At 39.0% G+C, this 16,014-nt stretch overlaps 1 protein-coding gene across 2 annotated transcripts in view; it reads right to left on the reverse strand.

Moving 5' to 3' along the window:
- LOC114563022 (neuronal acetylcholine receptor subunit alpha-7) overlaps positions 1–15,038 on the reverse strand; it is a 38,031-nt gene extending 22,993 nt beyond the window's left edge. For both annotated transcript variants that reach the window (XM_028589780.1, XM_028589779.1), the window contains exons 1-2: positions 14,825–15,038; positions 306–445 (exon numbers count right to left, since the gene is read on the reverse strand). In XM_028589780.1, the coding sequence (XP_028445581.1) occupies positions 306–445; positions 14,825–14,885 (201 nt within the window). In that variant the 5' untranslated portion in view covers positions 14,886–15,038. The remainder of the gene's footprint in view (positions 1–305; positions 446–14,824) is intronic.
- Between the last annotated feature and the right edge of the window lie 976 nt (positions 15,039–16,014).

Genomic DNA, 16,014 nt, shown 5'->3' on the forward strand with positions numbered 1-16,014 from the left:
GTGTTTGCTTACCAATGAATGAGACATGAAATGAAATTGCGGACCCTTCTCTGCTCTGAAGTAGCGACGTAGCGCGTGTGGGTCAAGGCCCGAGGGCAGGAGGAGGGGTTAGATGGAGCCCTGAGGAGATGCTACTTTCAAATCAGACTACCTTTACAACATTACCAACCCTGCCTTTAAACAACAAAACTTCATATTTTACCACACTTCCTACATTCTGCACTCCGCCCAAACTAAACACCATGTCACACACACACACACACACACACACATAAAAGAATATAAGTGAATGCTGTCTCCCTCACCACGTCTATAATCTGCAGCAGTGTGAGGCCCAGCTCCACCAGGATGGCTGCTGAGTCATTGACCACAGGTCTCTCCAGTCGGTTGTAGTTAGCCAGCAGCTCTTTGTACAGCCTCCTCTGGTGTTCTCCCTGCATGGATCCTGGGTAAAACAAAAGAAACAAGAGAAAACATGATTTGTCTGATGATTGTTTTGAATACAAAGCATCACTTGTACTAATGCACTAAACGTTGTTCAAAACTAATCACCAACATTTGAACATGGAAGTTCATTATTGACCTTAGGTAACAGTTTGTGTGACAAACTCAGCTCCAAGGTCCTTAATCCGATAAAACTAGTAAGTGGATTTTAGACATAATTTTGCCACACATAACCACCAGCACTTACCTCATATTTTAGAGTTGAAGGTACACCCCTCCATTCACTACAGTTTCTGAAGGTCACACCTCGACTTACAGACATACGGGGGTGCAGTGTTTTTATTTACATTTTAAACAGTAAATCTCTTGCTGGATTAATGACGTTCCAGGGCAGGTTTAAAAAAAAAAAGTGCTGTTAGTGTTTTGGCTTGGGCTATCCATTTCCTGCAAATTGTACTTTGGAACACATTCTTGTGTACTGAGGCTGAATTCCAATCCAGAAAGTATCTTTAATGACATTCATAACCTTTTACCCTTCTTTTGCTGGCACCAACCTGCAGCCAGATTATAATTTACCTGATGGAGTTTCAAATGTGCTGCCATATACTTTACCTATTCAGTCTATTCAGATTGCCCCAATATGTCCCAGATTCCTACAGTACCTTCTGTAAACTTGCCATTGATATGAAAAATGTATAAGAGGAAGGTCTGTTGAGCTGAAAGTTTTGATGAATAATGAATACTGTAAATATACACATGTGCTGACTGGCATATACATCCACAAACTGTAACACACACACACACACACACACACACACACACACACACACACACACACAAACACAAACACACACACACACACACTGTAACACACACAAAGTGGCAGGGCTGTAGATTGGTGTGGTCTTAAGGTCCAGTGTGATTAAAATGATGTGTTTGTTGGCCGACTCTCATCACCATTATTGATCCTCTTTACCTCACCTTCCACACACATTTTGCACTGCCCATTTGTCCCGAAATAAAGGGAGACAGAGACACACAAACACCCACGCGCACACACACAAACACGATCAGACCACATTGTTAAATTGGACCTAATCTCACTATAGTGCATTTTACGAATAAAAGACAGAAGTGCAACAGGGTAAAAACTTCACCATGCAAAGATTATTCATATTAACAAGTCATTTGCGTAATGTGTTCACACCGCAAGTAAAATCAGTTTTTCTGTCCTTTATATGTGACACAGATCTGTGACACAGATCTGTTTTAATGTATCCTCTCTATCTATGCATCCGTCTGTCCATCTCCCAGTACCTTATGTAAAGGTTGGATAGACGGAGCCATGGCCTTCCTGCAGACACATATTCAAAACACTTGCACACTCACAGACATGGATAGAGACACATGTTGTTTTGGACACCCAGGCAAGTGTTCTAATGGCTGATGGTTTCTGCAAAGACAAAAACACAATCTCAATAAATCCATACACAGCACCACTGTCATAAATCTGTCCATCTATGCACAATGTAATTTGCATACACACGTGCACTCAAATTTAACTACCGCCTCATCTACAGCTGCTATCCTACAAACCTCCCTTCTGTGTCTCTCCTGTGTTTTATTACTGTGAATTGTGAACTGAGGTCCAAACAAAAATAACAAAACTAATAAAGTCAGTGAAGAAGAATATAAAACTCAGTTTCCATTGCTGCGTGTCTCATAAAACCGTGTTTGGAAGGAATTAAATAATCAAATACAATAACCCACGTGGCAACTTTATTTTGCAAACAAATGTGCAGTATACGCCAGGGATGAAGGGATACACCCATTAGATGTTTTCTTTTTTTATTCTTCTTGTTTTCCTTTCCTTATTTTTTTTTTAATCATCTCACTAATGAAGCTGATATGAGAAGCTGGCAGGAAGACACCATTTTCCAAACCCAGCGAGAGGCCTCATCAAACAAACTCCAGCAGAGGGAGGGAATCAGAGTGGGGGATAGAAGAGGTAAAGGGAGCTGGAAGATTTGTCGTTTGTTCAGAAAAACTCTACGTTACACACAGAGACAGGGCTCACGTAGTAGGAGCTGAAAAATTTATAAAATGTTTATGCCGTAATTTTGTTATTTATTTTTGTTTTATAAAATTGGTACCGAAAAGAGTATTGTTTAAGTACCGGTATCAAAGTCATGATATTGGTATCGGTCGAAAATGTTTGATACCCAGCCCTACCTTTTTAGTCCATCATGTACAAACACAAACAAACCGTAATCCTATCTTATTGTTTTTCCTGTTCCCTAAAGAAAAGTTAAAAAAAGTGCTCTTTGAATACAACCACTACTGTAAAAGTGTTTTCACTTTTTTCATCACTGTGGAGGAACCACATTGCTTAGTCATTCTGTCCCAGTTAAGAGCCAATTCATTATCAGTGCATTGAGTGAAAATACAGTTTTGAAAGAAATAGTCAATATTTATTGAAGTCTTACTTAAGTCAAAGATATCAAGGAATTAAAAATATTTTTAGCAAACTGTTATATAGTTACATTTATTGAAAATGGAAAGAATGAATTCACCATTGATGAACACATTAATCATAGTTCAATCAAAAATACAAAACATATAGCACATGAGATGGAGGATACCGGCAGCGTTGCCATAAGCGTATCAACTATGAGTGATCACAGCATTTCTCCAATTAACGGGGTTTGGAATTGATTAGAGATGCACTGATTACAATTTTCTCGGCCGATTCCGATTTTTCATTGAGTTTGACCAGCCGATACCGATTTTAGCTGATTCCGATGTCATTTTTTCTAACCACTTTACAGCACACACAAATATTTATTTTCTATCTTTTCTTTAATAGAAAATTTTACATTTTGAATAGAACATAGAACATTTTTTGAATAGATAATAAATCGCTATAAAATAGAACTATATAAATTAGGCAATAATTGTGCAATGTTATGGAAGAACAATTTCCTTCTTTTCATATCCAACTAAAAAAATGTGATATATTTAGCAAACCAAAAACAGTTATGGCAATAAAATATATAAATAACAAAAATAAAACAAATATAGCCTTGCAGTTTAAAGATATTTCTCAAAACACACACAGGCCTGTTTGAACGTCAACAGTAATGTTACCTGAAAACAGCGTGTAGTTCCTTTTTTTTTAGCAAGTTTGCTTTAGGTGTCATTGTGCGTAAATATAAACACTACCGTTGCTTTCAACAGGCTTATCTGCTAACGTTAGCTACCGACGGTTATCTCGGAACAATCCAGCAATTAGACGGTACCCTAGTGTGCAGTTACCTGAAACAGATCATTTAACGTCCCCACTCATTTTACACACAGTTTAGCAACAAACCTAAACACTGAGGGAAGATTACTACATTTTTAATGTTGGTTTTGAGTGGTAGGTATCCCCACTAACCTGGAAAGCATTTTAAACAGTAACAATACAGAGTCTTTTTTTTTGGCGTCAGAGGCAGAGGAACCACAGCATTCACTAACGTTAGCTTCTTGTCTAATCTGGGGTCTGATAAACAGTAAATTCATCAATGTCAGGGTGCCCAACGCTATTTCCCGTCATATTTCACGGGACCCGAGTGAGTGCGGTTTTCAGGTTCCAGTTTTTCAGCCTCAGAGGGGAAAGAGAGAGCGGCTGACCGTTCGCCTGAGATCAGTAGAGCAGACGGCTCTGCAGAGCCGTGTATAATTACGACTTTATGACATTTCATAAACAGCTGATTGAGCGGCAGTGCGCCCTGCTACATGCATATAGCGGAAACCCTGCATGTGCACTGTGGTGCTGATGTTGCGCAATGTAAATCATGCGGTGCCCGAGTGAATTTGACCAGCATAAAATCGGCATATGTCAGACTGACCGGCAGGTCGCCGTCATGGCCGATGACGTGAAAATCGGTCAATTCCGGTCACCAGCCGGTCAATCGGTGCATCGCTAGAATTGATACTTCCCAACAGAATCATGCCAGAGGTCAGTGCAAATGACATTAAATCACATTATGCAGATAGTGCATGTTCAAATGGTTAGGTTTAAAAAATATATATTTCTGAACCAGACACAATTGTTATATATTTTTTTTAAAAGTCTACGTAAGTATGTGTTTTCTAATGTAATTTCCTTTTGTTATGTCTTACATGAGACACACACACACACACACACACACAAACAGACACACAGAGAAAGCACTGTGGCCTCACAGCAAGAAGGTTCTGGGTTCGAATCCAGGTCGTTCCGGGCTTTTCTGTGTGGAGTTTGTATGTTCTCCCCATGTTTGCATGAGTTTGCCACCATAAAAAAAACAAACATGTACAGGTTAGTCAGTGCCCTTGATCAAGGCACTGGCTCAGATCTGGAGTTGATCCCCGGGCGCTGTAAATGGCTGCCCACTGCTCCCTTGAGGGATGGGTTAAATGCAGAGAATGAATTTCGCTACATGTATGTGTATGTGACAATAAAGTACCTTTACTACACGTACACTTAGAATTTATTGCTACTTTTGTTCATCTCTGTGCTCATTTTAACTTTGACAAACATCCCATACAAAGAAATAACACTTCTTTTTGACATTGTTCATGTTAACCTAACCTCACCCATCTAGCACACTAATGCTGCCCCTGAGCTCCAGCCTGTCTGCATATGAAATTACTTCTAGTTTAATAAGCAGAGCCACATTGCTTCTGGGCACCTCAGGGACCCCGATGGACATCAGCACCCAAGGGGACTTTTTATGTCAGCTCGGCATAACCCCACAAAATATTAATACATTTCACACATTCACGAGGTCTCCTGTGAGACCAAGCCAATTTTCTTTTTGAGGGTGTTTCCTCGACATCAACATTTATTAGAAGAATATTGGACGTGAAAGCTCTAGCAAATTATTATGAAAAAGAATCGAGAGGAAATGAAAAATGTAAGACACGTAGAGATGTAAATGTGTGTATCTTTATGGATTTTACTTTGTGCACTGTGGGGTTGAGACACTGTGTCCAAAATGTGTCCCCCTGCCTTTCAATCAGTCCAAACTGGGAGAGGCTCCAGCCCCTTATGTAAAGTTTTAGAGCCATTACGAATACTAAGGACTGAAATAATGATGTTGGTGTTTTGGAATGACAACCACTATTTTGTAGGATTAGAAGGAACACATTAAGAATTTGAAAAGTTGAAAATATTGACAACAATGCACTAAGTCAGAATGAGCCAACTGCAGCAATGAATAGAAATTAAAGATAATCTTGCTTAGCATTAGCTAAAAGGAAACATTTCCATAGTGTGTTCTAGGTAACAGGAAAATCTAATTTCAGACACATGGCAGCTCTGTACAAATGTGAAAGATGAGAAGAAGAAGAAGACTGCTGAAGATTGCTGTAGTATTCAAGACTGTTTGTTGATGTCAGAGGTTATCCAGATGCTTTCATGCTTCATATTGCACGCTTAAAATGTTAAATTCACTAAGTGTGAATGTTAATCCCATTCCAATTATTCTCAAGGTCAACTTTCTAGCTTTTTCCACAGTTGTCAACTGCATCTCAGTCTTCAACAAAAGATTAAAGCTCCAGAAGCTACCTGTAGTAAGTGGACCTTCAATTAAGAAGACAACAGAGTAAACTCAACACACAGAGGAAGACAGTGAGGTGCATTTGAAAGCTCCCAAAAAAGCTTTTAGGTGAACCCTTGAGTTAAAAGCTGTTTTCAAAGCTCGGATAGCTCAGTTGGTAGGGCAGGTGCCCATATACAGAGGTTTACTCCTTGACGCAGCGGGCCCGGGTTCAACTCTGACCTGGTGCCTTTTGCTGTCATTCCCCCCTCTCTCTCTCCTTGTGTGTCTTCAGCTGTCCTGTAAAAATTAAGTATCTAGAGCCAGTCAAAAGATAGCATGGCAACTGCAGATGCTGGTAAAAATCGACCTTAGAATCAAAAATGTAATTGAATCGAGGATTTAGAGAATTGTGACACCCCTAGTGCAGAACACTGTATGTTATTTCAGAAGTGAAAGAATGGCTTTTTTTTGTTGATTTGCTTTACCCTGAGCTCGAGTGAAATTCACTCGCTCATCTGCTACAGAATGATCCACTCATGGAAATGTAGCCGGCTGATTCGTGCGACTGACTGACTGACTGACTGACTGACTGACTGACTCGCACGGGAGCTCGCAGGTCATCGAGGACTCGTGGGTTGCCGAGGGCTCGTGAGTTCTCGAGTGGTCTGCATGCTAGTTGTTGCCTACGAAATTGTAAGCTGTAAGCTGCTTTTGGCAGCTAAGATGGCTAGGACTAGTAGTAGCTAATGTTGCAAGAGGTTTGTGTGTGCCGCTGTTATCATTTTAGATTGAATTGTAGTAGGACTCAACTGATCCGAGTTAATGATACTAAAGACTCGCGACTCGTGAGTTAATTTTAAGAGTCGGGTTAAAGATCCAAGTGAATCACGACTCAAACCGGTTTAATTCAGATCTGTCAACAGACATAACAGCATGTTATGATATAAACATCAACATATAGGCTAATGCTGTAAATAAAAATGTGAAAAGAAAGAAGCTTTTAATAAATCTTTGTGTGTGGGTGCAATGTGAAATAGTAAAATGATCCAAAATAAGATGCTAGTTGTGTGCCACCGCCCAATACAGGAGCACAGCCGGGATCCAGCGCACACCAGACCAGCGAGCCACGGCGTAATATGCAACGAGGCAACTTTTCTGGAAGAAAACCGTTATGACAAGAGGATTGTAAAAGAAATATAAAGCGTGCTTCAGGAAAGCAGACTTTTGCTCTGTGCACTCCAAACCACTTTCAATTAATCTTCTACAACCCTGCAACACTTAAGAAGCTACTCTTTTTATGTCTGTGTCCTAATCGGTTGAATGTTTTCCTACAAAAGGAGCTTTACACACAACCTTATCACAGCTGAATATTTAATTGAATATTTAATTGCTGTAGTCAGCTCCCCCCTCCACCCCCCAATTTGTCGATAGGCAATACTTGACGAATCTGGGAGCGTCTGACACGCCTGGTCTAATCTATGTCAAAGTAGATTTACAGCCACAAATAATGTAATGATTTTGTTAGATAGTGAATGTGCGGATTGTTAGCTGGAGAGAGAGTTGTGTATATACATACATAGGCTACACAATACAGTGAGATGGTGGGATTTAACACAGTTTTTAGCAAATGTTAATAACTCTATAAAGGGGAAAATCTGAAGCATATTCTTTCCATCCATCCCTCTCAAGCTTTCCACCTCTAATCCCAATTATATACACCTTCTTTCCTTCTCCTATAAAAGCCACTCCAACTTTGCAATATTACACTCCTTTGCTATTCCACTGTAAATTGTCATTCTTCTATATTTTGACTGCACCTCTCTTCCTCTATCAGTGGATTTATTCCTTTACAAGCCTTTTCAAATCTTGTGATATCCCCTTTTTTGAGCCCCCTCTCTATATGCCTCTCTCTTGTTTTCTCTATTCCTCATTTTCAGTCTTTCTGCCTCATCCTGAATTGACTTGTTTCTGCTTTCAGCATTGTTGTTCTTATTTGCAATGAATGAGCTTATTCTAGAGCTGATTAGGTTGTGAGGAAATAAACAAAAAGCTGGAAATTATTCCTTGGTCATAATCAGTGCTGTCACCAGTTAGTTAGCATCATCAGCAAACAAATGGTGGGGATTTAACAGCCACTGTCCCTTAAGGTACAGGGCAAGAGATGCCAAATAAACAGGTGACTGTTAAAAATATAGGTTTTTGTTCAGGGTGGCATCTGAAAATACAAGAACCGCGCAAATACACTGCAGCACATAATTATTTTCTCACTCACGCTCTCTCCATCACATACTCATATACACAAACACACACACACACACACACACACACACACACACACACACACACACACACACACACACACACACACACGTTAACATACTGAGAAATTCAGCTAGACGATTCTGTCCCATCGGAATATTTTTTACTGGGTCAATGCGTTCAGATGAGGCTTCCAAACACAAAAAACAGGCGACAGGGACCCAGTCTCACACACGCATGCAACTTCTTATAGAGATACATGTCTTAAAGTAAATGATTAGGAACCACTAAACAATATGGGCGTTCAGCAGTTTCAATTGGAAAAAAATTAAGTGGGTACCAAAGGCTTTTTAGGAAGAAATTCCTTCTTTGTGTTACTATCCCTGAACTGCCACTTAGAAAGACCACAGTGTCCAGGAAAGCATATTTATTGTTGGTATGTTTGCTTTATTAGCAGGTGTCTCAGACTATCAGCTACAGTATGTTTTTTGCTACTTACTGCAGGTTTCAAAAGGTGACACTACAGATGTCTTGTGTGTTTTATCTACAGCTCAAATGTAACTGGTTTCAGCCACTGCTTTTCACACCAACAATCTTGCCTGCTAGACAGACTCTGTAGACAGGATAAACATGGGGCCACGAGTGGCCACTGAGGTTCCCAATGATGTATAAACAGCGATAACAGAGCTGTGGTAACAAAAGGGTCGGGACTCAACATTAATTTACATACTTTGAGCAAGTTCCTTCTTTTGAGGCTTGTCCCAGAACTAACATAGAAACCACACTATTGTGAAACAAACCCCTCATTATTTAGAGAAATCTTGTTTCATGTTGTAGTAAACATGCTTGCTAAATTTAAAAAATGTATGTAAAGAGCCAAGTCTATTATCCGGTCTGGAACATAACAGGGCTCTGATCCCAGAATGCTCTTGGACAGAGGAACCTGGAGGAAGAATAGGGCTGCACAAAGAAACCGCTGACAGACCGCCGCTCCCCGAGGGCCTGGACAGTCAACACTACGACAAATGCCACACATCTACAGCCATTCTGATGCAAATATCGTGTGTGATATGATTAAAACCACACACACACAAAAAATTATTTTTGCAAAAAAAAAAAACATTTTCAAAAACATCTGCAGAATTATTTTTTTTCTATTGCTAAACGACAGTGGGCACAACTGGAGTCACGTGCAAAACTCAAACTAGTCTGCACTACCAACAGTCACCTGAGCTAAACAGTTCACATCACCAGCAAAACTCATTCCATGCAACACAACTCTTAACACACGTCTCAAAACACACACAGTCACTCAGAACACATAGTAAAAACACTAGCATCAAACACCAATACAGAAATTACAAACTTTCTCATCTTTACAGTTTGAACAATTTGAGTGACTTCACACTGCTCATATCTTTAAATAAAAGATATAGATTTTCACGTAAGGTAAACAAGAAGGAATGATTAGCAGTTTGCTTCAAGATAGTGTTTTGTCACTAGTAATTTAAGGAATTACTGGTAAAAACTAAAAGGTACATAACAGTAACAAGGAATAGTGTGACTAATCCTGCCTCTCTCCAGCATCATGCGGCAAGTTTTCTTCATCACATTGGATGTCTGCATCATCTCTAAATAAAAATGAATGTGGTGTTCACCTCAATTACTTTCTGAAAAACAGTAAGAACACAATTTTACTATTGTAAAGATATAGTGTTTTTCACTTCAATTTTTACATTTGTACATAACCTCAGACATCTTACCTGGACATATTGGTATCTTTGCTCTTTTACCTGTTTCTCTCAAACAGTACAGTGTATAATTGTTTCATTCTTATTTGGTGTTTGTATACAAAAAAGGCTTTCTGAGCTTATATAGCTCTATATAAATACCATATATGTTCACTAACTAGTCTAAAACAAGACACCTGCTTAGGCGTTCTGCTAAAATTCCAATCAACAGTGTTTGATAGACACCAGAATGAAATCTATTCTGTTTTGAATGTGTGGTTAACAGTTTTGACAGCAGTGTGTTAGCAAAGTGCTGTCAATCTACAGTGTTGTGCACGAGTTTTGAAAACTGTATTCAAGCAATGAGAAATGAACTAGAGTTTGGTCCACATGAACTGCTGCTGTGCAGACTGTAGTTAGAGTTTTGCACATGTTAGTTCAGTCATTTAGCAATCGAAAAAAACTGTAACACCGCGAAGCTGGAACAATATACACACACTAGAACAAGAGTTATTAGCTTAGGGTAGCAACATGCTGTTTGTTTGAAATCAAGTCTTTTTGAAAAGACAGTGGGCGAATGATAAAAATGAAACTTAATTTAATTTGGTCTTCATTCCATTGGGATTTTTTACTTAATTATATAGCAGCAAATAAAACGTGGATATGCTATCACATACTGCCATTGCTGAAATTTCACTGGCCAGAATGGCATGATCAGTAATGCGTCTTGCAGAAATCAGGAATGTTTGATACAAATGGTAGTCATGCAGCAGTCACTCTAGAATATAGTATGTGCATATTCTGACACTTCCTTTTTCAAACCTATAAATAGGTGTCCACCGTAACTGAGCCCATCCATCTCACCTTTAGATTATGGCAAAGACCTTGAAAACGATCATTTAACTGTCTGTAAGAAAAACACCCCAAGGTGAAGAAATAATGGGACTCAGAGACTATAATGTTTGGTGGGCTGCAACAAATTGTGTGTTTGTGTGTGTGTGTGTGTGTGTGTGTGTGTGTGTGTGTGTGTGTGTGTGTGTGTGTGAGAGTGCTTTTGAGAAATATGTGTCCTTTAAATCCTAAGAGGATACTTGTATTGACTCCACTGTTGTTGTCTATGGATTTGTATGTGTTTGCATTCACACAGGTTGTGTGTGCTGACACAGTTTTGCCTCTAAAACTAAGTGTGTATCAATTTAAATTTAAGACACTACTACATTGGTAATGATCTAGCACCTCATTATTTCACTATCAATTATTTGGTAGGGGAAAGAGTCAGGGGAGGTCAGCAGTAAAGTATCCAGATGTTCAGCAGCTTTAAACTGGCATCTTAAAAAAGGTGGCAAGCTAATTGCCTAACAACACAGACAGAATGATAGGGAGAGATGGAGAGGGACTCAGAGAAATGAGAGATGATGAGAGTTGATAACAGCAGGCACAACAATGAGGGAGACAGAACGCAAAAAAAGGGCAGGGGTGAGAAATAAAATATGGGTCAGAGGGAGGTGAAAATGAAGTGAAGGTACAGGGAAATCCAGTTCATCTATATGGTATGTGTATAGTTTCATTCATTAAAAAAATATGGGCTGTAGTGTGGTGCATTGGTGCGCATGCATGTTGGCTATTATATTAATTCAGGACAGTTTCAATACATCAAACATGGTATTTAATTATTCTCTGCATTTTAATATAGCCTATAATTAGAGTGCACTTTAGGTTTTCATTTGCTATGTTCATGTTGTGCTGCTTTGTGTTCAAAACATTTCCAGATGGCAATATAGATATTGTAAAAAGGCTTAAATCTAAAAAGAAAACTGTAACCACTACAATAGACAAAAAGGCAAGAGAAGGGTAGCATGCCATTATCAAGAACTAATGTAGAAAATCAGTTATAATAAAGGGTAAAGGGGATGTCAAGGAGACACAAGGGAGAGTGAACAGAGACAGATGAGTAACAGTAAAGGAGACCACTAGGATGAAAGTCATCCTGAAAAGATCAATTTTATATAAAGGGATTTCAAAACTTTCTGCAACCGACTAGTAATGTCCGTCATTTTTTAGTGCGACTGTCTCTTTGTGTATTTCTCTGTAAGTAATGGGTTTTCATATACACAAGCTCATTACCCCTGTGTGTGTGATGCTTAAAGCCACAGAGCCAACCATTAGCACATTATTTCCAGCAACATGTGACAATCCACAGTGGTGAGCAGGGATCAGGCGTATGGTGTTGTGTGTTAATGGAGTTTTGGATGGATGGATTCATACAGGAGATTAATAATCTATGGTCGAGGGCTCAGAGCTCTAAAACCAATGGATGTTTAATCCTAATCCAGGAGCTAAGACCTTAGTCGTGTTGCAACACTGAGTGCGTGGCTACCACGTCGATACTTCTACACCATGTTGAACAGCATCTACCATGCCTTGCATATCTTTTTTAAAACTAAAACTGTGGAAAGCTCCACATGTTATCAGGAACTTTTATATATGTAAGTTTAGGGTGGCCATATACAGCTCCAATTTTTAACTTTTGAGGTACCTTGAAGGCAGCACAACCTGTCTACCATTTTAGCATTGTCAGTGAATGAACAGCAGCACTTACTGTATAATACCTTAACACATGAATGCTGGCATAAAAAGTGCAATTAACATAAACTTCGTGATTAAAGAGCATAGAGTCTGGGGAAATGGTAAGTATTGCTGATTATGGAAAAAAATAAGTAGCAAGCAGGCTGGGAAAGATTCTGCAAGAGGGAAAGAGAATAAATGAAATAGACAAAGGAAGACATCGAGAGAGATGAGGTGCTGCATTGAAATCAAGCAGATATTATTACAGCATCTGTGCCAGGCAACTTCACTCTTACCAGTGAGAGTCAGTAAAATAAATGCATTGGAGGGTGTATGTACTGTATTTTTGCTGCACCTGAATATGGGTCTGTTGAGTCTTTTATATTTAGTATAACTAAGAAAAATGTCCACTTCGACTTCGTCTAATTTACTCATCTGTCTATATAGCTGCGTGAAGCATGTTGTTTCTATTTCAAGGACACTAAATTGTCCTATCTCGCCTCTTTTGGATATTGTGTTTCTCTTGACACACTAAAGCTGCTTATCAATGGTGCAGTGAATGTGACATACTAGGCCTACAAGCAGCTAGCTGGTACTTTAATCCCCATGCACAAAGACACATGAGCAAGCCATTTCTCGTGCCAACAGTCAAACATGACTCGCCATGACATTCTGTTAAAAGAAAACATATAAGGGGTGTCAGTGTTAGACTTTTAGTAGCCATGTGAAGTGAACATAAAGGTGAAATCTATCTATTGTATCTAAGTAGCGCTAACTGTTTACATTTCCATTGTGTCTGCCGCAAATTTTTTTGCAAGAAAGTTATCTTTAAAAGACTGAAACTTTCTCACCTTGTTGGCAGATTTTTGTGAATTGTTTGAGGGAAAGAAAGAGAAAAAAACCCTACAATATTTAGATTCAGTACTAAATTACATGACTTGTATAGCTTTATATAGGCCTTTGTCTTTTCCCAACTGTGACAGTGTAGCCATGACACATTGTCCCACCATGAGACAGCAACACTGTCAATAAAAGACATAGAGGCCCCCTGTCAAGGCTTTCCGTGTAATCTATTCTCTTTATCTCTCCATTCAGTCTCTGTCATTAAAGCCATTCTTCCCCTTTTCCTTCCCAACAAGATGACCACTGACTAGATTGGTATGGAGATGTGAGAAAGTGGAAGATGTCTGCACGCACACACACACACACACACAGGTTTGAAGGTATATCTTCAGCAAAACTGCTGTGTCGCAAACTGGTAAGTAAACAACCCAGATGTTACAGATGATGATGCTGATGATGATGATGATGATGATGATGGTGATGATGCTGATGATGATGCTGATGATGATAATGGGATGGGGCTTAGGAGAGAATTAGAGTCATGCATGCACATGTAATTGCACACAAATGATCAAACATGAATGCACGGACACATACAGTGTTTAAAAATACCTCTTAGAGTAATAAATCACGTTTTTACAAAGGTGCATAAGTGTGTATTTGTAAAAGACCAAACTGAAGTACAGCCAGGGAGCAGAAAGAGGTGGATTTTTTTTTAACTAATTAACATTTGTCATTCAAAGATTCAGAAGCTAGTGTTATTCAATAGAACATTTGATGACTATAAAACTTAGTCACAGTGATTTTTTGGGCTTCATAACTTAAAATGAACTATTAAAAAGTTCCATATCTGTCATTCCAACATGCAAACTGTTTTGTTTACCATGATGTGATCAAAACAAAGCAGCATTAATTGCCTCTAATCAAATTCAGTTTTACATTTTGCCTTTCATTTAAATAGCCTAGTTTATAATACAAAAGAACAACTTGCACTTCCAGCAAAGACCACACAAAAGCTCGTTATTCCCTTTAGGAATAACAGATAAAGGCCTATATACAGTAACGTTTAGATGATTCAAAAAATGCTAAACGCCTGCACGCCTAATAGGGATTTTCCGTCCAAATCATCCATTTATTATAGTCTTCATTTACCTAAACGGGCTCAGGCACTCATCGAAGTTAGTGCCTTAGGCTAACCATAGTGTTGTCTTCCCGTCAACCTTGAAAAATGTTCTTGACGCCTTTTTTTCACAGTTTGTTTTTGCTTTTTCCAACGTTTTAAATTGTAAAATCTTTCTTCTACACATTTTCAGCGCTTATTTCTACGTCCCATATTTTATGATATAAAACAAAAATTGAAAACGGGTCAATTTGACCAGAAGTCAACACAAAGGTTAAAAGAAAAGAAAAAACTACCTTTGAAAAGCATCGCTGCACAAATATAAAATCCAACCAAACATGGTCCCCAAAACTTCATCCTGGCACCGCTGTGTGGACGCCGCCGGCCCCCGGCAGCGGGCTATCAGTGTCGGCTTAAAATGGAATCAGCTCCGGCTTGGCTGTGGCGTGAACATGAGGCTAAAGAGAGACGAAGAGGAGGGAAACAGTGTGTGAGATAAAAGAGACTGAAAGACCAGAATAAGTCTGGAGTGGAGACTGGCGCGTTCACGCTGCTTCACAATTTCCTCACACAGCGCTGCACGGGAACGCGCGTCCGAGCTGGAGTTTAGCAGAAATATGGCTGCTATAACTTGCTTGTGCTATAACAAGTCAAACAAGCGATGACAGTAAAGTTTCTATAGCCTAATATCTGATAGAGACGGTCACTTCGGTTATACGTCAGAGTGATGTTGCATGGTATTTAATTGCGAATTTATTAAGAGCTCACGGCGTGTTTTACAGTGGTTTGCTTCTAATTGAAGCTGGATTAGGGGTCAATGATATTTAAATCCTTAAATAGTTAATGTTTTTGTTTAATTGGCTGTTACATTCGCTTTCTTTGGTGCTAATTTGCGTTATAAAAGTTAATGTTAGCTCTACGTACAACACAGATCTATCACAACTAGATCTACAGTACGAGGTGAATGCAGGATCCCTAAACGCAGGACAACATTTGGAATAAATGTTTTTTCTTGTGTGGCCGCTCGTCAGTGGAATATGTTGCCCACAGAGCTGATAGGAAGCACAAACTTTTACTCGTTTGCAAGACAGACAAAGAAATGGCTTTTGTCAAATCAAATTTGTACACACATGTGACTGGATATATGTATGTGTGTGTGTAAGTGTGAGGTCTATAAGAGTAGATCTGAGTACATGAAAGGTGTGAATATGACTTTTTTTATATTTTATGTGTGATATATGTATGTGTGGTGTAAGTGTGTGTTCTAAGGTCTATACGAGTAGATCTGAGTACCTGAAAGGTTTGAATATGACCTTTTTTTATATTTTATTTATTTGGTTAATGTAAATTTTACTATTCATGTATGTATGATGTATTGTGTATTTTAGTTAAGATCAGCCTGCCCAGGGACTACAGGTGAAAATTAGCTCTTGAGCTAAAACCTGGTACTATGCATCTCTCCCCTTGGGGTTAATGTTTATTGTAC

The sequence above is a fragment of the Perca flavescens genome, chromosome 10, assembly GCF_004354835.1.
Source record: "Perca flavescens isolate YP-PL-M2 chromosome 10, PFLA_1.0, whole genome shotgun sequence".
Lineage (NCBI taxonomy): Eukaryota > Metazoa > Chordata > Actinopteri > Perciformes > Percidae > Perca > Perca flavescens.